Below are 24,991 nucleotides of genomic sequence, written 5' to 3'. Positions count from 1 at the left end.
AGATATCTCTGTAGATTCTATATGTCTGTAAAAATTACTTTTCGGTACAGAAAGGAGAAAAATCCCTTTCTGCTTCGCAAACCTTTTCAAAATGTGTGTTTGTGAGCACGGAACACAGAACTTGAAGGGAGTCACGCCTTTCAAGTATAAGCCTTTATATTCAGTTTTGGGTCTAATGTGGAGAACCTCCAGAGGGCTTTAACCCCATATCATTATTTTAAAATTGAAAAATTATGCAGAATAAATGTGGTAATTGAAAATTTACAGGATTTTCACAGTGCTACTTTTACAATAGTGTAAGAAATTTTATTAAAAGGTTCATTGTGTAATCATTTTTGTAATCTTCTAAAGAGCAAAATACAGTAGCTATAAATTATGTGGTCAGATCCAGGACACAGAATTTGCATGAGATAGGGGTGTTAAAAAAACCCTTTCTTAAGGAATTTTAGTCATTTGTAGAGAAAAATTCTAACTAGCAATATGATTATATCAAAAAGGCACACAAATAGACCTGTTTTCCAATCTAGCTCTTTCCTAGTCTGTCTTTAGAAATACATTTTTTGTCCTTACATAATATAAGAACACTACAGATAAGCTTGGGTGTTCTTAGGAACAGTGAGAGAAAAAATAAAACAAGTGCTTTTGAGGAAAGTGTTTTATAAATTTCAGTAATATGCTAGTTCTTTCTTTTTTTTCCTTTTTCATTGAAGTATTTTTTTCTTTGTGTGAATTGAGTAAACGTCTTAGTTAAAAGCAGTAGAATACGTAACTTAGAGAAAACATAAAAATAAAATTCTAAAGCTTTTTTTTTCAGGGATGAGGGGTCTGAAATTTTGGCAGGGGAGAAACACAGAAACCTCTTTTTAACTAATCATGATATCACAAAAAAGGACAAATTATAATGTTCTATTGATAATTGATGGTTATTTCTTGATTCTCCTATTATCAGGCCAGGACTCATAAAAGTAATAAGTGCCTGTTATTGTTAAAAGTAAATTGTTATTATATAACTAGTATTTTAACACTGCATATTGCAACTTACAGCTCCTTAATTTTGTCTCTTTCATAGAAAGATATAATTAGTAAATAAATTAGCTTTTCTGCTGAAATATTACTTCAAAAATATTTATGAGCTGTGTTGTCTTTCCATGGAGGCTTGCATGGTGAAAATGTGTTGCAATTAAAACCTGATCTTTGATCTCTTGGTAGTTACAGTTTGGTTTGCTTTCAATCGGTTTTTGTTTTGTTTGGGGGTTTTGTTTGTTTGTTTATGTCAAATGAGTTATACTAATGAATTTTTAGGCTGAAATGACTTGTACCCTAACACATGATTGGCCATAGGACTATTTCCTTCCTTAGACTTCTCCCTAAATCTTTAACTCCTCCTTTTGTGACCTCTTTGAATGTCTCATCCTTCTGAGTATTTTTGGAATCGTCTGAAGAGGAACAAACTGTTACCCGTTGCAATGATGTGATCTGTGTTGCCATTCTTAAATCTGGGCAATTTGCTTTTGCTTTCGCATGTGTGAGTGCTTCTTCTGGGACTACTGAAATGACAATTTCAGCTGTGATTTGACCTTAATCGGTCAGTAATTTAGTGGAAGACTGAATTCTGCTTTCTCATACAACTCACTGTTAATTCATGACTGGAGTAGGATCGGTACAAAAATAATTAAAATTTGAATATTATGAGCTACTTAGAAAGCATTGTGCAAATTGGCCCTCTCAAACAAGTGGCCCCTTGCTATGAGAGTTTCTAGGAAGACAAGGTGTGTGTCTGTTCCCCAAGGAGCTCTGTGCTCAGCACTGCCCAGGGTGATGCGTGGTCTTACAAGGAAGGCCCTTTGCCACAATTTGTTTTTGGAAGAGAATGACAAGTAAGTTTTGATATTTTGCAAACTGGCCCTAAGGGTTTCCAAGGAGTTTAGCACAGACATTGTTGGTCAGTTTGCCTGCAGGTGAAAGCAAGCACACAAAGTTTAATAGAGATTTTATTGTTACTAACTGGGAAGGAAAAATGAGTGTTGATTGTTTGTGACGTTTTCTTGATAATTGTTTAGAAATCTGCATTGTGCTTCTTAAAAGTCATAAAAACCCACATCACATCAAGCACAGAATCATACAATGGCCTGGGTTGGAAGGGACCTTAAAGATCAATTTATTTCAACCCTTTGCCATGGGCAGGGATGCCTTCCACTGTCCCAGGCTGCTCAGAGCTCCATCCAGCCTGGCCTTGGACACTGCCAGGGATGGGGCACCCACAGCTGCTCTGGGCAACCTGTGCCACTGCCTCACCACCCTCACAGTAAACAATTTTCTCCTAATATCTACTCTAAACCTACTCTCTTTCAGTTTGAAGCCATTCCCTCTTGAGCTGTCACTATATTCTCTTGTAAATAGTCTCTCTCCATCTTTCCTGTAGGCTCCCTTCATAAGAATTTCTGTCTTAAAAATGACCTTTTCTAGGTATCTGCAAGGTTATCCATAATTTAGACATCAGAGCCAATTAGTTTAATTTATGGAATGAAAAAACCTTTAGAATTTATTGGAGTCTGTTATGTTCAATATAAAATTTTGTAGTGGGATTAGGGTCAGATCATAGGGAGCTTACTAGGGCCAATCTTCTACTTTCTCCAAAGTGTGATGACTTCAGTGACAGTTTTGCCTCCAGAAGGCCTCCCAGGCTGGGGCAAAGCCTTGAAATGCATTCTGAAGTTGATATGATGAAATCCTGTCTTCTAATCATTGCATGTTGTTTATAGCCTACTGAGAAAATTTCTGATACTGTGAACATCGAATATGTAGAGTGCTTTCATGAATTCCATGGAGACATTATATGAATAACTTTTGCATTGACATGGGTATAAAAATGGGTTTCAGATGTCACTGTGTGCCAAATTTCCAAAAAAAGCTACTAAATCTTCATGTATAATTTCGAGTGTACAATCATTCTCAAATGAAAAAGACAGAATTCGTATATACATTGGCAATCTATGCATGTAAATTGGCAGTTAGCATGCATAAATCCTCAACAAAGTTTTTCTTTCAATTAGACCCTTGTTAAATCCATAGTAACTCCATTAACCCCAGGGGAATTACTTTGGATTTAAAATGCAGTTAAATAAGAACTCAGTGTGGCTGCAAGTTCTTTTCCTTTCTAAGCTATAGTTGGACTGGTACTGGGAGATGAAGGTGGTACTGGTACTTAAAATGAAGGTGGCACCTGTTTTCCTGTAAGAATATGTTTCATAATTCTATTCTTTTTTTCTTTTTTTTTTTTTTTTTAATAGATTCATCCTGTATGGAAAAGCTACTTTCTAAAGACTGGAAGGAGAAGATGGAAAAATTAAACACAAGTGATCTCCTTGGAGAAATTAAAGGTATTTCACTAGATCAAACTTTAAATGTTTGCATATATTTAAGAAAGGGATTGAGGATTTTTTTAAATTTCAGAAAAAATTATAGGAATAGCTGTCATGACTAGAGGGTGCCATTCTTTCCAGGCAACTCACCCTGGTTTTTAATGTTTATCTTAGAAATGACTGATGAGTGTGCAAAAAAAAAATGGAGTATGTCACAATCGGTTATAGGCAGTATCAGGGATGTTCTCACAAAACACCAGGTTAGTTACATTAGTTCACTGACATCAGCCATATATCTCTGAGCAGAGGAAGAGGAAGAAATGCAGAGTTACCAGTACTTGGTACTGCTTCTTCCCAGTTGCACAAACTGTGTGTAGAAATAATCTTCAGATTATAAAGGGTGGTAATTGTGCCATTGCTATTCCAAATTTTTGATTAAAAAAAAAAATAAAAGGATTTCTATTAATCCCCTTATGCAGAGAAAGAGCAAGTCTGGATACAATTTGGGACTTACTGAAATAAGTGCAAAATTTATTGTATATGTGGGCAGTAATTTCCAGTATTCTCATTATTTCTTGAGCCAGCATCCTAGGAAAAGTGAAATTCTCTTGGCAATTAAGTACTAGGTAGAAAACTTGAAGTGTTTTTCTCCACCCATCAATTCTTCCATGCATTTTCCTGGTGAGAAGAAATTCAGTGTTATTGATTAAGCAACAAATTTACCATCTGCTTTTTTTTGTGCTGTGAGAAGGGGTCATAAGGCATGTTTGTGGAGTAAACAAAATACCTAAGATTTATTTGTCTTCATTTGTATAATTTTCTTAAACTGCAACTACAAAGGTGTGGAAACAAAGAGTCATGTTCATCATATTAATAACTCTTTTCTTTAAAATTCTTTAATGTGAAAAAAATATATATATTCTATTTGATGAAAATTGATGCTTAGGGATTTAAATTTCCACTGGGGAAATTCAGGATAGTTCAATTTTTTTTTTATTATACAAGTAGATGAAAGATTGGCACTTTTTAATAAGTAAGTTATAATTGGTTCCTTCAGGACCAAAAATCTGTTGGATTCTCCTGATTTTTCTGGTAGAATTATGACAATGCATGTATGTTAGGCAGGTAAGAAATCCCATAGTAATATCAGTGACAGAAACATAGCATACAATTTTGCAGGAACGTGCTCAAATTGACTGCACCAAATCCCCAAAAAATTATGTCTTGAAATCACAATCTATTTAAAGCCATATTGTCTCTTAATAGTGTGGAAAACATTGAATGCTAGTTGAATTATTGTTGTCTATTAATTGCAAAATATAGCTGCTTAGTCCTTAAATAGAAACTACTTGAATGCTATTAGCGAATCAAATTTAAAAGAGGTGGCATCTCTAACAATGCAGAATAATGTTCTTTATTCTTTTATATGGCACAAAATGCTTTCTAATGACATCTCATTTATTGAAAAAGATAGGTTTGCTTTTCTGGATTTCTATTGTTCCTCCTATTTTCTTAGCATATATGTTCTCTGCAGAGTGAGTGGGTAGAGTTCTTGCCTCTCATCCTTTTCTCGTCTCCTTACAAAACACTCTCACTCAGATTTGGAAGAATTCCCAACTACCTTTTCCAGGGGAATAGCCTATTAGGTGTGTAAAAAAGGTCATCTGATTAGGCTCAGCAGATTTATGTGTTGCCAGTCCCTCAGTCAGTTTCCACAGCCCATTTCCTGAGTAACCTGTCCTTAAGTTGTCGTAATATCTGCAGTATTCATCCATGCTGCTCGTTGGCTTCCAGCAAGATGGGAAGCTGAATCTTCGCTACTGCAGCTGCATTTAATTTTTTAAAAATAGAAACAACATGGAAGACAAAAAATGGTTGCTGTTATGTTGTGGCTTACACTTCAAATCTCTTGACAAAGCCATTAGTATTGTTTTATAGAAGAAGAAAAACTAGGTGCAGGGTTACATAGCTGGAGTAGGAGCAGGTCTGAAGTTGGAATCCTTTCCTTTGGGCTCCCAAACCCATGGCCTAACCACTGTCTGCAGGCTGGTTACCTCTGAGCCAGTAATACCACTATTAACCCAATAGTCTGCTATTAACTCCTATCAGCATTTGTGTACCTTCAACCACCTCAGAAAGGAAAAAAAAAATCCACAAACAAATAACAATCTAGCACATGGCGTCTTGAAAATCTGATTACATGAAGGAAACAAAGCAAAGTAGGGAAGCATACTTTAAAATAAATCCTTTCATTGTTCAAGGTGGTAGAATCCACAATCATGAAGTTCATTTTCATGGGGATGATTGAATTTCCAGCAAGGTAACTGGCAGGGTATTCTGGGAACTGAAAGAACTGCATTTGAAAATCTATTGTCTTTGGGAGGTCAAATATATTTTTCCACAATTTCCGTTAGATTCTAAATAATTTTATTGAATTGATCTTGTGCAGAATTTCTGCTCATATTACTGAGAGTCTGACTTAGAGACATGAAGTGATGAGGTAAAAATAAATAAATGAGTTCATTAAAGAAAAAAATAAGTTGAATATAAGAAAGGAAGGTGTGGTCCTGTGAGGAGCTGCTCTTTGCACTGACTGTTACTGTGAGTTGTTTATTTTAGAGAGAAGGCGTTGTTCTCACTAAGGATAACCTGAGTACATATTCTTCCTCTGTGTCTGCACAACCACAGCCCTCCTCCTTCAGTGAAAGACTAGCATCTTGGTTGTGGGAAGGCAGTTCACTAAGAATCAGTGCCAGAAAAAAGGATGAAAGCAGGAAAAAAAAATGTACCACTGACACAAACTGTTTCTATTCATGTTTGGGAAGCACACAGACAAGAAGAAAAGATAATTGGCTGAGAGAAACAAATAAAAACGGTATTTTCTTGCTTTACCTTCTATATTTAGAACACAATAGTGTTAATCAAGATATAATTATAAACTATATCTATTAATTCAGACAATAGAGGCCAATACAAAAGTAACAAACAGTGAATAATTCTTTTTTTCTCGGTGTGGGATTGTTACTATTCACAATTACTCTTGCATAGTGTGCCTCACTTGTAAAATTGCTTTTTCTGAGTTTCTTTATTAGGATTTCAGTTATTGATAATGGTCCAGATTCTTCCTTGAATTCCAGCCAAACAAGCCATTGACTTCAGGGAGGTTGCATGAAACTGAGGAGAATCTGGCAGAATGCTTTCTAGCCAAATTCCAGTGGTTAAATAAGTCTGCTTGTTCATTTGATATGTTTATAAATGAAACACATAGGTCAAGTTTTCAAAGGTCTCTGAAGCAGTTGACCTGAGTTAAATGCCTTCCTCACCTGGAAGAAAAAACCCCAGAGCTGTCTGTGCAAATCATTTGATTGTATGCTATTTGCCAGGGAGTGCATGCAAATAGATTTATTTAAGGTATACAAGCAATTTGTTAGGCTTACATCTGGCTTTTGCAGTATTTGGTTTCTTTTGTATAGAAATTAGGATCAGGAAATACTTTTCATTCTAATTGTTGTTATTACGTATTTGAATAAACAAAGCAAGGCAGGGCTCTTTTCTTTATTTCCAGATATTTGGGTGCACAGAGCTCTGTCCTCACCCTCCCTCACTGCGTGTATTTCTGTTGCTTGGTTATCTAGTTTTTCTTCAGCAGCCACAGCTAGGCAGAGTAGCATCATTTATCACTACACAGAGTCTGTTTTAAGTTTTCTGTTTCTGTTCCAAATATAAATCTCTGGAATAGCACGGTCTTGCATGCATCAGGCAGTTGTCCTACTGAAATAGCCCTCAATGGTCTTTCTCAGCATGCAGAGGCTTTGAAGATCAAATAAGAAAGGTCAGTCTTTAAGTAACTTAAGCAATGATGTTATCGTGGAAGGGTCAGAACTGGTCCAGCAGCCCCAGAGGAGAGTGACTCCTGGGTCAGCAGCAGCTCCTGTGCTGCAGGTTAGTCCTGTGCTGTTTACAGCTGGAACTCTCTATATTTATAGGCATTGTGACTTGAATGTCACATGCTGTCTTGGTACAGTAGGCTCTATTTTGGGGAGGTGAGTGATTGATGCCCATGGCTTTATCCAGCACAGAAGGCTGTTTCTATTATGTTTCCCAAGCTTGTCCCATCTCCTGTTATATTTGCTGCTTTAGTAATAAGAGTCTGAACCCCCTGTTCTGTGTGACATGTGAACATTTAATGGCCTAAAAATGTTTGGGTAGGTGGGAGGCAGGATTCCTGCTTCCTTGGGAAAGTAGAATTTAGTGTAATGAAGCAACTTCACCCTCTTGATAGTCCTCTAGTAAGATATCCACAAACAATTTTGGAAAGGATGTTTGTCCCTGGTATGGGAACAGGAGAGACACAAGGAGATTTTTTCTAGGAGCATTTTTTGTCTGTATTAATGACTGGAAGAGGACTGTAAAGCACAACTGTTTGAATCCAGTAATTTAACACTCTCCATTTCTGGAATAGTCTTGGAAAGAGTTGTGCATGAATGAATCCTTGAGAAAGTTGTGGTTTTTACAGTGAATTAATTTTTTAAAAAACATGCATGATTTACAAAACATTTTAAAATGTTATTTTTGCTTCTATTTTAAAAAAATTGTCTTCAGTGATAAGCTTTCAGGTGTTTCTTGCTGCGCTATATCAAAAGTGAAGTCCATTTTGAGGAAAATAAATCTGTTTTCCTTTAGCCCTGATCAACACTGTAGTCTGAATTTGTAGTAATTATTTTTCAGTATAATTGCTAAAAATTCTTTCTCATGAAGTTGAAGGGTATATAACAGTCTGCCTCATAAATATGTATAAATAAATATATATAAGCCTTATATCACAGAGGCACTCAGAGGTTTTTAATTATGTCACTTTGTATGGCTATAGACATTTCAAAGCTCTCCTTTGTGCTCTCTGTTATAAACATATTTTATTTCTTTTGAAGTCTGTGTGATATACATACTAGCAATTAAAAACCCAGCTCAGGCTTTGAGACACAAGGTCTTCTTAATTAAAACTCAAACAAAAGCTACAAGCAGAAGCCCCACTATATGATTAAGGTCTAAAGTGTTATGATACATTAGAATCATTGTTAACTGCTAGGATTTAAAAAATCAATACACAGGAAAAAGAATCAACTGGTTCCAATTAGCGAAACCAATGAAAACATTCAACAAAACAGCACAGCCCAGAACCCCAACACCCAAATCCTCAAGAAATTGGTCCTGATTACGAATATACCACAGGCTGTAAAGGTTTCTCACAATGAATTTATTGCCATGATCCGATGAAGCGATACGTTCAGGTTTGTGTGGCAGCTCTCCAGATCAGCGCAGTGCTTTTGTTGTGCCTTTACTCCAGTCAGCCACCAGCACTTTGTGTAACATGGTACAAGGGCTGTGCTTCCAGGTCTAACCTGACCTCCTAAATTAAGACATTTGAATGCCTGAATATTTCATAAGCACTTTCAACAGTTAATGTTTGCACGCCCTTTAGTCAAGTTTGCTTGAAGACGGTAATGAATTCCAAAAAGGAAAATATTTTGTTAAAATTACCAAGCCCCATCATATCTATTTGTTATGGTCAAGATGCCAGCACAATTAAACTAATCACCAGTATGAAAGGCATTCAACTACATTTTCTTACATCTTCTTGACTTATTTTTTAATATTAAATAGATTTCTTTGGATTATGGATTTAAGCAGACATTGCCCCAGTTGTGCAGACAGAGGATAGCTCTGTGGAAGAGATTGGACTGCTCACTGCACATAGTGCTAGCGTTTAAATTATGTCCGCATAAGTCTTGGCAAGATTGAAGCTGTGTTTATCACATTAAAAAAAAAAAGCCAAACATTTTTGTTGCTCTAGTCTTTTGGTGAGAGGGTTGTATTTCAGTGCCACCTCTCACAATCATGCCTACTTGTAATGTTGAAAGTTAATGACTATTACCATTTCTAGTTCTTAAAACTCCAGAACTATAAATTACACTGTAATCAACCTTTCACATAAATCAAGTTTTCCATATTGTTGAATATATTTTATAAAAAGCATCAAGCAGGATGCATGGCCTTTAGTTCCAGGCACACAATGATTTTTTTACTTACCACAATCACAGAAATCTGTATGTTTTTTACCTTATCAGTGTATATTTCTAAGCTTAACTATTCAGAGGTCAGTGTATGAACTCTGCACTATACTGAAATAAATATGACAGCCCACTTATATTCTGAGTTTTGTGAAATGTGTCCCAAATAATGTAGTAAGAAATAGTATCAACAGTTCATGGGAAAAAGCAACAAGATGGATAATGATGCTAATAATAAGAAACTGAAACAGCAAGACATTTCTTTTGCACATTACAACAGACTGCCTTCTGGAATGTGATCCATTCTTTATTTTTACAATTAGTGACAAGAAAATGTACAGTATTAAAATGTGTTGATTTTCAACAGCCATCTAAATTTTTTTTGGCAGAAAAGAGGTTGCCTATAAACTAAAAATTACAAGTCAGTAAGTCAGTTTTCTCTACCTTTTCCACAAAAATTTGCCATTTTCCTCTGTTGGGAGGTTGTTTTGGTGGTGTGTGTGTATAAATATAAATAAATATCTACATCTACATATATATATATATATTTTCAGTATATCAGTCATGGCTTTCTGTACTAAATACAGAACCTTTAAATGCGGTAGAAAGGCTTCTGTGTTGAGGAATATATCACTACTTAGACCTTAGTACCTTCTCCTCTGAAAGTGTCTGTCCCTGGAAAATTCTTTTGACTCTGGTCCTAGCTTAGTTGCCAATAACGTTTCTTACCTTTAGCAAAATAAAACCCCTACTGAAGACAAATTCACAACCTCTTATGGAAAAGTGTATATGTAGGAGTCTGCATGGCTGAAACAAAAGTGGAAGCTCCATTTCTTATATTTCATCACACTTCAGTGCTTTTGACTTTTCGTTGCTTATTGTTACAAAGTCAAATTTGAACCAATTGATGAATGTCAGCATTTATCTAGAAAAATACATATAGGCACAATATGGAAAGGACTAAAATTTTCTGGTCAATTTGCATGTTGTGGAAGCCTCCAGATGTACTTTTATCAGCCTTTTGTGATTGGTGTTTCATGTTCAGGGAACTTTCAGTGCCATTTAAGGAACACAATGTCCTGCAGCATTCTGTCCCTGGACACTGTTCAGCCTGTGGAAGGGTGTAAGGAAAGGGCAAACATACACTAATATTGCCTCAGCATACTCTTCCAATTTCCCACAAAATATGATTAATGGGTTGCTTGATTCAGAGGTGGTAATTCAGGTTTAATGACCCTTGATAGAATTATCATCTATGAACATGTCCAACCACTTTTGAACCCTTTAACAGACAGCTGCAGAGTCTGTGGGGATCAGCTCAGCAGTTAGCAATATGGTGTGTATTTGCACCCAGTACCTTGCAGGTGTCCCTAGATCTTAGAATGGACATTCTCAGAATGAACTTTTCTCTGCTCATCTCCTTTTTTACACTACACTCTGTCACTTTTCCAGCTTGAAAAGTAAAAAAATATTTATTTATTCCTTATATGAAAGCTGTTTCTGCACTCTTCCTCAGCCTTCTTTTCTGCAGCTAATTTGGAAAGAGACCCCTTGCGTGAAATATAACTTTGGCACTGAATAATGAGAACCTTTGTGGCATTCCTTTTCACTTTCAGTTTTAAACTTCATTTCTGAACAGAAAGTTGTGTCTTGAAGGGGCATCTTGATGTGTGGCTATTGTGTGGTAATGAGGATGTCCTGATGATACCAGAGATATCAGATTCTGTTTTTTCTCAAGAGATACGTAAAAATACCTTACTTGGAACTTAACAAATTGAGGCAAGTCAGAAATGTAATCTGTAAGACTCAAGGCACATAGCATTAGTATTGAGGAAAAATGAAGCAGGAGCACATTTAGTAACTGCCCTGCAACTGATAATAGCAAGAACATAATGTGCAACCTGACACAGCCTCTGCCTCAAAAGCCAAAGCTCGATGAGGAATAGAAGAAGAAATACAAGAAGGGTTGTCCTTGTCCCCTCTAAACAAGTTGACCTTTCAGAGGAGGTTAATTATCAGTGTTTTTTTCAAGATATCTTGATTTGTTTAACTGTGTCACCTCACTTAGGATCTGACCAATGACATCTGACAGTTTTCTGCCAAAGGGCAAATCTAGACAAACTGGGCTCATTTTCCTTGTTTTCACCTCCTCCTGCCAACATTAAAGTGATTTCAGGCTAATCATGATCCCCTTGCTTCAGTCAGGTCATTCACAATGCCGTCCCCTTACTTGGTGAGTGAATTGATATCAATTCACTATGTCCCTTTTGTTCCTCCCTCAAATATTTATGGTGGATTAAAGTAAATAATTTATCTATTTTCCATCCCAACGAATTTTTTTGTTGCTTTGTTTTGGCGTGATTTGCCAATACAGAAAATTTTCAAAACCATGATAAAGATGAAGTCCCATCAATCAATTAATACCAATATATGAATCTTAAACAAAATAGAAAGATGTATTCAAATAATTTCCATAGAAATTTGTCTGAACTGTGGAAACACAAATTTATGAAGGATGTAGCCTGCCCTGATTCTATGAATTCATTGTAAGTATTACTCTCTGTGATGATAATATTAACGGATTTATAGCCAGGCAGCTTGATCAAAACTGGATCTTTGTCATTAGCTCTCACAGTGAAACCATGTTATTATGAACATACCTTTCTTACCCTTTTTTCTTTAAATTGCTGTTAGTTTAACACACATATCCTAATATTTACCTTAGTCTGTATTGATATATTTTAACAAAGTTTCTTATTAGACATATTGTCATAAATGTTCTTGAAGTGTTATCCAAGATTAAGCTGAGACCTGTTCTTAAGCTGCTTAAAATTTGTTGCCCCATAGATAGCAGTAATGAGAGGCTAACACACTCATGTTGGGAGTGAATCTTCGTGTCTATTGAGATTTGTTTGAACAGGTTTCCATCACAACAGGTGCACAATTACTTTATGAGTAAAATATTATCAGCTTTCCAAATTAGCCGGGGCAAAATGCAAGTTGTCTGATTAAATAATCAAACTCAATACTTAAAATGCACTTGATTTCCACAGGAATTTTAAGATGCTAAGTCCCAGTCTATCAGTGAAACTGTGATTGTTTGCAGCATGCAAGTAGCAGCTTGTAGAGTATCCTGTTTGGTATGTTTTACATAATTCACCCTACATTATACAACACAAAACCACTAAAAAAGCATATAATAACGGGTTTTACTTCTAGTAAAACAATTTTAATCTTCCAATGAAGGTATTATACTGTGCATTAAAATTAGAAAAAAAAGCGGGCCTCTAATGGAAAATAGTTTGAAAGTGTTCTGCATTCAATTAGGAGGCACATCGGTTTGGAAATACAAAACCCAATGTTCTTTTAAAATAATTTAGTTTATGAAGAGGGAGGAACTAGAGAAAAATCCTGTGAGTCTGAAGTGCAGCTTGCAGTGTGGAGCTCACATGTGTCACCCGTTACTGAGTAGCTTAGTAAGCACAGTAACTCAGAGACCCGAGAAATGAGAAAAGTCTGAAACAGTAGGTTCAACAAACAGATTATACACAGGTAACTGTTTGTTTTCATATCTGAATCTGTTTGTCAGTCAAGAAATGCTGTGAATCAGGAGATGGGATCTCAAATACAAAACCACAAAGTCAGAGACAGCATCTGGAGGAGCTCCAAGCCACAAAAATTAGGGAAGAAACACAGAGGGAACAAAAACTGTAAATGCTTGCATGGATTCTGCCTCTATATACATTGAATTTAAATAATTGTGTTGATACATCAGTAATAATAATTGCTGATAAAAATTATAGTCCTTATTTTGGGCAGCAATATGTTTTACTAAATGTGAAATTAAAGGCAATTTGTATTAATTAGGGATAATATGAAAGTATGTAAGCGGTTGACATTTCCGACATTTTTAAACACACTACTATGTGTGAAGATAGATCTTTTGCATTTGTTTTGGCTTGGAAATACTGTGGATTTATATATGCCCCCAAAGTATTCTGTTGACATAAGATCCCAGTTCTAACGCCTGAGATCAGAAAATTATTTATAGTTCACTGTAGTATGAAATTTAATTATGGGCTTTGATCTTTGATGTGACTGTTCAGTAGACAATTGTAGTTCTCCCTGAAAGCTGGAATACACCCTTAGTACAGATACTAAACCAAGATCTTCTAATTGCAGGTGGCATACTCAGATTGCAAGATTTAAGAAGTTGCTGTAGTTTATACAGATATTTTATGTAGGCTTACAGAAATAACTTGTTCTAAATGTGGGGAAATTTACAGACATCAAATCTCAATTGGTAACCTCAAAAGAACAGATTTATTAAGGAAACTCAGGAAAATGAAATGGGCATAGCTGTTCTGTGGTTTAGTTTTTCCAGATTCCTTAGGAATTGTAGAGTACCTATTGGGTTCTAATTGAATTTTACCTTCAACCCCTGCCTCTGGTGCCCGGACACATGTGCTGGGAACCTGCAAGAGTCACAGGATGACTGTGGATATTTTTTTAAAGGCTGTAGAAAATAGAGGTTTTCTACTTCAGGATGTATTTAATTGACCCTCCTATCTGGTTTTTTTTTTTTGGTGTTTTTTGTTGTTGTTGCTTTCTTTGCCTCCCAGGGGTTATTCAGTGTAATTTTGTGCCTCTCAGACTTCAGCCAAAGACAGGGTGCCCACTTCTGAAGGATAAAGGCTTTCCTAAACAGAGATACTTAATCCTGTCAGGTTAAGGTTTGCCACTTTTCAAGACAGCAATGATAGACAAAGACACTTTGTGTCTCTGCATACTCTCAGAAAACATATCCCACCATCAGACAGATATCAACACTTGGTGCTAAGAGTGGCACACAGTGAAAATTCTTCCTCTGCTGACCTGGGAAAACCATAGTCGGTCTCTCCACATAGCTAAAGTTCAGTTAACTTAATAGCTAGGTGAGGTTCTTCTCCCACCTTGCCTCTTCCTGTCCTCTTCCTTGTGTATTGTACTCAAAACCACTGAGAAAAACTCTTTTCTGAACCATAGTTGCAGCTACTGAAAAGTGCTCTGATGATCAGCAGCAAATAACCCATGACAGAATATAGGTGTTAATTGCTCATTAGCTGAATCTGACATAAAAAATTCACATTATGATGTCTATATCTGTGTAAACTATTCAAATACATTGAACACCTAGAAGTTGATATAAAGTTCAAGTTTGGAAATGAGGGAAAACTGAAGATTGATGTATTGCAAATGAATGGTTTTTAGCTTGTTTTAATGGATTGGTCTTCCCAAAAGACAATATCATTCCATTCAAAAATTCAAGATATATGGTATTTGTTTAATGTTCTTGATTGACAGCTAGAAGATAGGAAATGGTTAAAAGATACTATGAGAATTAGAAGGTTACTTGGTAAACTAGGCAATGCTTTTGCCATCTATACCTATTCAGGCTTTTAGAGGCTTAGTAGTGCCATTTTTTGTCAGTATTAGCTGTGTCATAGCAGGTGTAGAGTTGTCAAGTTGCTTAAGCAACTGAGGGTTACTCCTTCCTAAACTAAATTAATAACTAAAGAAATAATGAGTTCTTGACTTTTTTTTTTTTTTTGGCATAGAGAAAGAAATGTGAGAGAGTGTAGCCTTATAAATGCATTTTAACGTATTCTCTTGTATTCATTCATCCTCTTATACAGGCTGGTTTTCTTGTGCAGAGTTCATTCTATGTATGTTGAGTTCACGATAGAGCTGAAGCTGCAGGCTTTCCTTACTGCAGGCTGCTGATATCCCCTAAATGCAGGACATTTGAGGTACTCTAGAGCAGAAAAACCTTATCTTTGCTATGGCGTATTGAGCTAATGCTCCAAGGAGGAAATTGAAAATTTGTGCGTGAATGCAGTCCACACCACTTGGAAGTTACCAAAGTCATATTGAGTTCTAGCAAGTGATATCTAAAGTCCTCCAGCAGTCCTTCAAAAATACTTCTACTTATATTTCTATTTATTTTAATAACGTGAAACAGCAAAATATATCAATAGTTATACTTTATAAGTTACTGTAAGGATGTGGTTGAAAAGTATTTTGTGCTAAGTTTAATACCTGTGTGAAACTCAAGGTGAGTAACTTTAGGTTTTGACCAAAACCTGTCAGCCCTAAGCCCAAGGTGTACAGAGCATCACACAGATCCAGGTTCTCATGTCCACTAGTTGGTGTTGCACAACAGAAAAGTGAATAAAACGACTTCTGTCTTAAGGAAAGACAGTTGGCCAACCCATGGGTGTGAATTTCCACAGGGAGAAAGCAAATCCTAATAAAAAAAATCATCCAGTACCGTATTTGAAGGGATAAAGTTGTTACAAAAGAACTCACATAAAAAATAAAAAGGAGATCTTTGGCATAAAGGGGAAAAAACCCAGGAAAATACCCATTTGATTTAAGGAGTAATCATAAATGCAGAACCAGGAATGAGGAAGAACAGGGGAAAATTAGACTTTTGCACTAATACTATCTCTACCTCTGGCTAATTTCCAGGGATTTCTAGATCCTGGTGGGATTTGTGTATTTTGAATCAGTCAAATAGATTTCTCTTCCCTCTTCCAAATACCTGTCCACTCTGCCCTTGAACCCATTTAATGCTTTGAGCCAGCAGCAGCATTTAGATTCCATGGCTGCAGTGTCACCTGGGGGAAGAACCACATCAGGATCAAGTTAATTGAAAACTTTAAAGGTAATATTATGTGATCCACACACATTTATGTAATTTTTCAAAATAGTTTAAGATGTCATCTGAGTCAATGGGTCTTAGATGCTTCAAATGTTTTTGAAAACATGACCACAGGGATATTTGCAATAGTGAGAGGCCTTAATCTCTTAAAAAACCTGGCCCAGAGAGACCTAATCTGAGAACCCCCTTGGAAATGTACCTGAGACCTTTGCAGGTGCGAAGAGATTGAAATTTTGATTTAAAATTTATAGAGAGGAAATAACCACAAAATATATTGCTTAAGTCCAAAATTATTTTGCAGTCACAATTAGCCTTCATTTAAGTTGACATTATTTCAGCATCACAGTTACACTGAAGTAACTTGTGAGAAACACCTCAGAAACATTGCATTCAGTTGCAACAGGTGTGTTCTTCCAGACAAAACTAATTTTTTTTAAAAATTGGGATGTTTCAAAAGAAGATGATTAATGTTCAAAACCAGTTGCGAGTAGTCTCAATTGGTTTTGAAAATCTGTTTCCCCTGCTTCTGCTGCTTTGAGTTTTTTGTTTGAGTGTCTTGTTAGGAGGAAAAAATAATGCTGCAATTGTGGTTGCTCTAGAAAAAAAAATAATGAAAATGCAACCTGGACAGTACTAAGCTGTGTTAAGGAGAGAGAAACAATTAGAAGACCCTGATTTCTTTAATAGATCCTGAGTCTATTTATAATATATTGAATTAGAATATAGTGGAATTCAAAACCTCTTGGTATGTTTTCTACGTATTCCCAGTGCTTCAGGATTTATTGTGAATCATTGTAACTGTGCTTAAAGTTTTGCTAAATCCATGAATTTGAATATTGGATTATATTAAGACTTTTGAGCAGGCAGTGTTTATGTTTTCTTTCTGAGTGATCCTGTTTCGGTGGTAGAATACCTCTGAAAGCACAAAAACCCCCATGATACCATTCTGGGCTGGGACTGTGAAGAACTTAATTACCAAAGACTCTGTAGGAAAGGGCTGTGTTAAATGTTTTGGTTTGTGATCAGCTAGGTATACAAATAAATTGAATTAAGGAAAGTTCTGACTGCACTTTTAGTCGCTTCTGAGAATCCTCTGGCTAAACACACTCCTGCTTGTGGTTAGAGTGTAATTATTCCAGAGAACTCCTGGAATATGTGTGGAACTGCAGATGCAGGCCACCCCCTTTGTACTCTGGTTAATGTGATTTAGAAGGTTTTCTTTAGTTAGAAATCTTGTCTGAAAATTTTGTAGTGTATTTACAGGAGCACAACAAGCTGGTCATAGAATTCCAATTTGCTCTGGATTGCATTATTTTAATTATTTATTTATAAAATAAACCCTCAGGGAACAAGAGCATAGTTTACTTGTTTGGTTTTTGTTTCTCATGCCCATTCAGCGATGTTGTGGTTATTTCAAAAGGCATATGATAATTCTTATTTGTAGAATTAATATGCTCTGCTGAATTTTTCTTACAGATTGTTAGGTTGTGCGCAGCAGATAAGTAGCACTTTCAATTTATAACTCTTTGATTATGAACTAAATTTAAAATAATATTCAGATTTACAAGCCTAAAGCTGCCACCTAATGCCATTATTAATGAACATATCAATGGACTTCTTTCAAAGCCCACTGAAACGAGTGTAAATCCTTTAACTCACTTCTCTGGGCACATTCTAAATGTATAAAATTTTGTTGCTTTTCCATACATATCAAAGGCTTTTGACTAAATTGTCTCTCCTCAGATGAGGTAGGAAGTTTCTTCTTTACAGCTTCTGTGATAGACAGGCTATGCTAATGTCCTTGTTTTGCAATAAACTTTGCTTCTTCATTACTTATCACCAGAGGCAATAAAAATCTTCAGAGGCAAATATAAGTTTTTCATTGATATACTTGTTTGTATTTGTAAGACATGAAAGATGAACATGTAATTAAGATCAAAATTAAAATTTATATTTAAAGTATATAAATCTTGCAGTACTAATACTCCTCATATTTATATTTAGACATTTCTGAGTCGTGTAGCTAATAATTACTAACTAAACTCGTGGAAGTAACTTATTTAACAAGATATAAAAAGTAACTGCAAGACATCAGAAGTCAGAGTACATTTCACAGGGGCACATCTTCTCTCCTGTGTATATTGTGCATTCTGGATGCAGCAGAAGAAATGCATTTGGGTTACAATTTTCAGTACAGGAAAAGAGTCAAGGTTCCTGGAGTGTTCTGAGGTGTTATCCTCAGTGTTACCAGTATGGAAAATGAGCTTAAATAATCGAATCCTAACATGTAAATCAATTAGCTTTTTAATAGAAAAGCTGCAGTGGCACCTATGGAAAAGATTTTTACCCTTCTTGCACCCACAGAGAAGAGAGTTAATTGCTGTCCTTGTTCTCCTGGCCCTTCCTGGCACACAGCTGGGTCAGCTCCACTGCATTGTGCTCCTCAAAACTGGATTAGCCCCCAGGAAGACACAGTGAGGAGATGTGGGTTGTTTTTTTCCACCTGATTTTCTTGTGTCCATCTGCAGAATTACACACAAAAGCTGCATGAAGTTCAGCTGCTCCTTTCTGTGCTCCTTTTTCTTCATCCATCACCCTATGGATGTCCTTGTGGACATTAAAGTGTAAAGTGTTCCTCTCTCTTTAAAGAGAAGAATCACGTTATTTCTGCAAATACTGTGGCAAAGAGCAGGAAAGAAAAATTAAGCCCTCCTTTTCTGTAGCTTGCTCTTAAAAATTGAAAACTTAATTGAAACATATAATTCTTTTTTTTTTACCTTTCATTATTAATCCATAGTTCAGACAATGGAGAAGACTGAAAAAAAACCAAACCCAAACAAAAGCTTCTTTTACATCATGAACCTTTTTAATGGAAGTCAAATGATCAGCTACAGAAATCACAAGTAACTCTAGCTCCTGTTAGATAAGGAAATTGATGTCATCTAATTCATATGAACTGTACTCATCAAATGAGACATTAAGAGAATTTCCTCTAAACTCAGCTTCCTTCCAGCCACTTTTATGCATGTACATATTCAATTCTCTTTCCAGAATAAGATTAGACAGCAAAGATATTCACTTTATCCTTGTGATTGAAGATACAAGTTTTAATTGGAGAGCTCTTCCTTCTAAATAAGTGGTTTTCTGCACTTGCATGGGAAGAAATACTAGTTTTAAAAGAATGAAAAATTGTATAGATTTTGAAATTCTATCATGTTTACAAAATGAAAAAAAATAAGATTAATAGCACTGAGAAATCACTTGTTAATGTTTAAATTGAATATGGGAAAAATTGCTTTTATGCAGCTGTGTGTTGTTAGTAAAGAACAATCAATGAAATGGAGCAATTTCAAAATCAGTCCTGAATTCTCCATCTAAATTTCTTTCTTCAGCAAACTCCCAATCATTTCATGTTACTTGATAAGATCCTACTTACTCCAGACTGTCATCAATTGTGACTTTCAGCACTGTAATTCCAAAGAATACACTACCTATGATTGTATATAAGCAAAAGAAAATCAAGAAAATCTCATTGCACATCTAAAAGAGGATGCGACAAAAATTATCTTACCACATATTTTATGGCAGTGTTTTATATGAATATTAGAGATGGGTTAGCAGTCATAGTCAATCCTCCCCATCAAGGCACAGCTGCAAATATTAGGAAAATTTTTCTTTTCTTCTTTTCTGGAAAGGAAATGTAGGGATTTTCTATTGAATTCAAACATCTAAAAAATTGCTTAATTTAATTAGGATACAGTGAGACTACTAGTGCAGCAGAACTTCATCCAGCAAATGTTAGGAATCAGAAGAGAAAAATAAAAATGGAAAAAATTATCCAGAAAAGAAAATAATCTTCAGGAAAAAATGCTGTTGTGTTGGAATTCCTTGGAAAAGCTCTTGTAAAAGGTTGGGCAGTATTTCTCTGTTCAAGCACTTTATTCTCAGTTTTACATCTGTAGCTTCACATCAAACTATAAACAGCTCATGGAGAGAGTTTAATAAGAAAGTGCATTTAAAATGTCTAATACTGAGTACACAGTTTTTTATGCCAAATGATTCTGTCTGGAAAAAGCAGTCTCAGACCTAAACCTGGGATATGCCTGATACAGTGAGTTTTCTAGAAATTGAGGTGAGGTTTGTTTGACTTCTGTTTGATGAGTCTGCTATTTTTCCTTCTATAATTACAAAATTTAGGCAAAACTAATGAAAGTATCCCTGTGTTTTGGGTCAGGTTCAGAGATAAGATAATAGGGAAGGTGAACAACTGGCTTCACTCAGTGTTTGTGGGGACAAGGGCATCAGCTCTCATGCCACTGTAAGTACAGGCTGTTTCTGCTGAAGGTTTTGATCTACATGTATGTGTAGATAATCTACAAGAGAGAATTAGACCTGTTGAATTGATAATTCCAGTGTAGTGAAGAAAAAACAACCATTATATTTACTATGGGACTTGATTTTCCTGATATTTATTAGTTGTGTCCCATTATCAGAAGGAAAAGCTTCATTTCTCTGTTAGACTTCCCCTGTTTTGCTACATGACAACTTAAATCCTTGTAGGACTGTTGGGTTGAAGTTAGTTTTATAGCTCTTGCAAACGAGAAAATTAAAGGATTTAACTTTTAAACCATGTTTATGACTCTGGTCTTCTGGAAGAAGACATTTTGATCTGCTAGTTTTGCTTATGCTTAATGTATGTTCTGGTATGGAAAAAACAAAACCAATCTTGTGCTTTTTTCACTTACCCTATTAATGTCCCCAAGAAAAGCTGGTAAACATCATCCACGTGGGATGTTTGCACAGAGATGGTTCTGATGCTGGAAGTTTATTCCTACTATGACATTTGAGTATTTCTGCTATTCTTGTTAGCACAGCTCCTGATATCTCAGTGTGGATTCTACAGAGGAGGAACCGGTGCATAAGTAAATGATGGTTAGATTTTTTCTGTTTGTTTGTTTTTATCTTTTTTTTTTTTTCTAATATACTACTTCTGTCTGTGGCCCACAAGTATAGTTTTTAATCTTTGCTGTTGTTATCCTCGGCATAACCTCCTCCTCCCTTTCCCCCTCTATGATCTAGGGAAGTAATGTCATCTGTGTTTAAATGGGAAAATCTGAAACTGAAGGGTCAGGGTATTTTTTCGGCTCTCAAGTCCTGAATGAATGCCTTAAATGGATAACTCATCTTTATTTTCATTTGTATTTTTTGTTACTTTGAAAGCATTGGAATCAAGTATTAGAATCGGTAATAATATTAATAATGAGAACTGTACTCTCTAACACCACCATGTTAATTTTATTTTGATGTGCTATGCCCTGGGTTACAGTCTATTCAGTTAACAAAACAAAATTGCTCATTTTTTTCTTTATCTCATATTTTAGTGTTTGTATCACAGATTACTCACAGCCCATGGCCTCTGCTATATTCTTATATTCTAACTCAACAGGAACAGGTTGGCTATGAGTTTTTAGTTGAAATGTATAATCTGCATTTTTCTGTTTATATCCGGCAATATCATACTTTTCCTAGATAGACTCTGCACAGTTCATATTGTGTATATATGAAGCTTTTCTAAACCTACTAAAGCACTAAACCATTTACAAAAAAATCTCTTCTTGCTGCTGAAAAACCCTAAAAATAATATATTCAGAAACTCATTATCTTTCCTCCATGTGCGCACATATGAATTAACACTTAGTGTGTACTTTTAATATCATTTAGAGTATAAATTTACAATTTCTTCTGGATTTGAGAGAAATTCTAAGAAATGAGCCAAAGTGGGTTTTATTTATATTTTTAATTTATTTTTTAAAATAGAAGACAATAGCAAAATAAAATTGTATCTGTGAGATAGTAACAAAATCTCTAAACATATTTAAAGTCCTCTAAGGCTTAAGTCAGACAGAGTTCTCCTTTTCATGTGTGTGAAAGGAAGTAAGGAGTCCGAGAGACTTGTTGGAATTCTGCTTTTTGCTGGGCGCTGGTTTGGAGGAGGGGGAGGTCGAAGCTCTGGCTAACATCACATTCTTCCCTGCATTCCTGACGTGGATTACATTTTAGGACTCAACTGCAGATTCACCACACTGCTAAAAATGGTGCAAAGTTTCATTGTGCTGATCCATGAGCTGAGCAGGAACTTAGTCCAAAGCTTTGGCTGGCACCCTGCTTTGACAGCTATGGGGCTGTTGGAGAGAAACCTGGGAGCAATATTTGTTGGTCCAGTCACTGCAGTGTTTTTATTTTGAGTGTATTGGTTTACTTTGATTGGAACTGCTGTGAGAAGCAGTCAAGGAAGAAAACCTCTGAATGTAAGGTATTGCTCAGGAAACACTTGAGAATTGCTAAGAAACCAGGCAAGAGCAAAAAGTCCAGTGAATTTGTGAGAAAAAAAAAAAAGTTATTTGGAGGAGCAAAGCTAAGGCACAAGATTTGCTGGACATACTATGGCAAGTAAACCTGCCCCAGGTGATGGCACATCATTAGGGGAAATATTCAGCTGGATTATTATAGACATTCCTTTGACTTGTTCTTAATGCAGAATAAATGGTTCTGTGATGTTTGAAGAAGGAATAAATCCATCAAATTCTTTTTGAGGAGGGAAAGAACAACAGAGCAGGAAGCTTTAGGTGTTTGGATGGGGCTCAGTTGAACGTGAACACTGCAGTGTGCCCAGCTCAGTGTCAGGCACAGATCTGGAGCTCTGGAATGGGTGAGAGCACTGGGATGACCCCAGCCCAGGGGCAGAGGGTGCAGGAGCCCAGTGCTGGCTGTGAGCTCAGCTCAGCCAAAGCCAGGGAGGTGCTGGTGGGGCCCTGTCCTTGCCCTTACCTGTCTGTGGGCACAGTGACATGTGACAAAGACGGGTCAGCATGGCCCTACTGAGTTGGGTTCACGTCCACTCAGCTATTCGGCTGGTTTTGGCTAATCCAAGAAAGGCAGGACCATGATAAGTACAGGATTGTTTTAAAAGTCTGCTGTTTTGCAAATCATAGGATTTTCAAATTGCTGCAACGTGTGAGTTTTGGTATATATAGAATTAGGAGTAAAATTGTGGATAATCAGTAAAGCATTTTCATCCTTCTCATAAAGTAAAACTAATTTAAACTCTTTTTTGTTTTTTAAAATCTTACATTTCTCTACAGAATATTTTCTGTAGTTCCTAATATTAATTCCCATTACTGTCTGTGGACATATGGTAATAAAATTTCCTTGCTCAAAGCTGCAAGTGCAGAATCATTTTGAGACATAAGGGAGGGGAGGGACCTTACACCTTCCCAAGAGCAGCAATCCGGTGTGTTTTGCATGCTGGACATGTTTGCTGTGCTGCTTTCTGCACTAGGATGCTACAAAGCACAATGGGAGCATTTATAAAACTTTTTATTGGCTAAGAACGGGACAGTAGCATATGGGAACACCAACAATGGCTAACTGATCATGAAATAAAGAAATTCCAGTATTCTAGTGTTATAAAAAGAAAGGGGGGAAAAAAAAGTCATTCAGAACTTAGTCATATTGGTTCAGCTGTTGTAACCAAAGACTGATAAGATAATAGAGGTCTTTGTGGCTGTTTTCTACTGAAATGCTTTATCTTTATGATACACTTGGGGCCCTTTAGAGTGGAAGCTTTTTAAACTGCTGCTGGAGTTAGAACTCAAATTAGATGCTGTTGCAATGGCAAGGGGGCTCCTTAGTCAGGCAGCCCTCACAAAGTGACTTTTATCTCCGAGGCCCTTCCATTAGATTGTTACTTTCTTCTGTTTTTCCTGTTTATTTTTGTTGACTTTTGCTGCCCTACTTTGTGGCATTTAGAAGGTGACCCAATCAAGAAAGGGTAAATGCTAAATGCTGGACAGAGCCTGTGAAGTGGAAACATCACAGCCCATCTGATGTGTGCTGCAGGCTGCAGTGTTAGACAGAACGGTTTAACCAGGTTATCTCTGGGAAGCTAAGATCAAATAAACTTTCTTTTATGTCTAGCATTGTGTTCTTGCTTTCTTTTCAATGTCCATAAAATAATAAAATCCCCTTCAATCTAACAGAGGGATTGAGTCACAAAGGCTTTTTTTTTTTTTTTTAAGGGGGGAAAAAAAGCTGAAATTGCTTAACTTGATTCAGAATCATTTTTGATTGTTGGTTGAACTGTTTTGGCTGATGATACTTTGGGGCTGCAGTTATGTGATTTAAAGCCCTACTTAGTTTCTGGCAAAGTCCACACTTCTTTCTTGCATTGCTGCCTCCTGATTTCATGAAAGTCACACAATGTGTTTGTTCTGTAAACGTAACAGGAGTAATCATTTGTGATTTATTAATTTGTATTTCCTGTAAGTGTATGGAGCAAAAGTTAGTTTAGATGCAGTGCATAAACAAGGATGATATTTGTCATGTTTTACACTAATCACAGAATTCAAGAGAACCAAAAATGCTTCGCAGCTGTGTAGAGATTCCATGCAAAGATCTCAAAGCACTTCAGAAACATTAACTAACCAGGCATAAATACCTCTGATTGGTAGTGTTTTACTCTGTCTACATGTTGGGACACTAAGACACATTCAAGAGCCCACAGTAATTTTGTGTCACAGCTAGGAACCCTACTTTAGCAAGTTATGGATCATGCCTATAGAATTTTTTGTTTATTTATGACTCCAGCACTTTGTCTTTTATTCACTTGATAGAATATGTGGTTTTACCTTGTTTTCTTTTCCTGAGAGTCAGAGAGATTATTTTAAATTATGCTGTGTAAGCCTAGAAGTCTATTTTTTGTTATGCCTGTTTCTTTTTTTCCCTTACCAGCAGTTATTCCTTTGCCTCTACCTCAGGACATCTTGCCCCAAGGACAGTAGGAAATTTAACATTGAGAA

General features: G+C 36.1%; 1 protein-coding gene across 6 annotated transcripts in view; it reads left to right on the top strand.

Annotated features, from left to right (window-relative positions):
• The window catches only part of SOX6 (SRY-box transcription factor 6), a 257,653-nt gene that overhangs the window by 86,521 nt on the left and 146,141 nt on the right, over positions 1 to 24,991 (top strand). For all 6 annotated transcript variants that reach the window (XM_059473935.1, XM_059473933.1, XM_059473934.1 and 3 more), the window contains exon 4: positions 3,291 to 3,380. In XM_059473935.1, coding sequence (XP_059329918.1) covers positions 3,291 to 3,380 — 90 coding nt within the window. The remainder of the gene's footprint in view (positions 1 to 3,290; positions 3,381 to 24,991) is intronic.

The sequence above is a fragment of the Ammospiza nelsoni genome, chromosome 6, assembly GCF_027579445.1.
Source record: "Ammospiza nelsoni isolate bAmmNel1 chromosome 6, bAmmNel1.pri, whole genome shotgun sequence".
In the NCBI taxonomy this organism is placed as follows: domain Eukaryota; kingdom Metazoa; phylum Chordata; class Aves; order Passeriformes; family Passerellidae; genus Ammospiza; species Ammospiza nelsoni.
The sequence above is the reverse complement of the archived record's forward strand: the minus strand, read 5'-3'. Positions and strand labels throughout refer to the sequence as shown.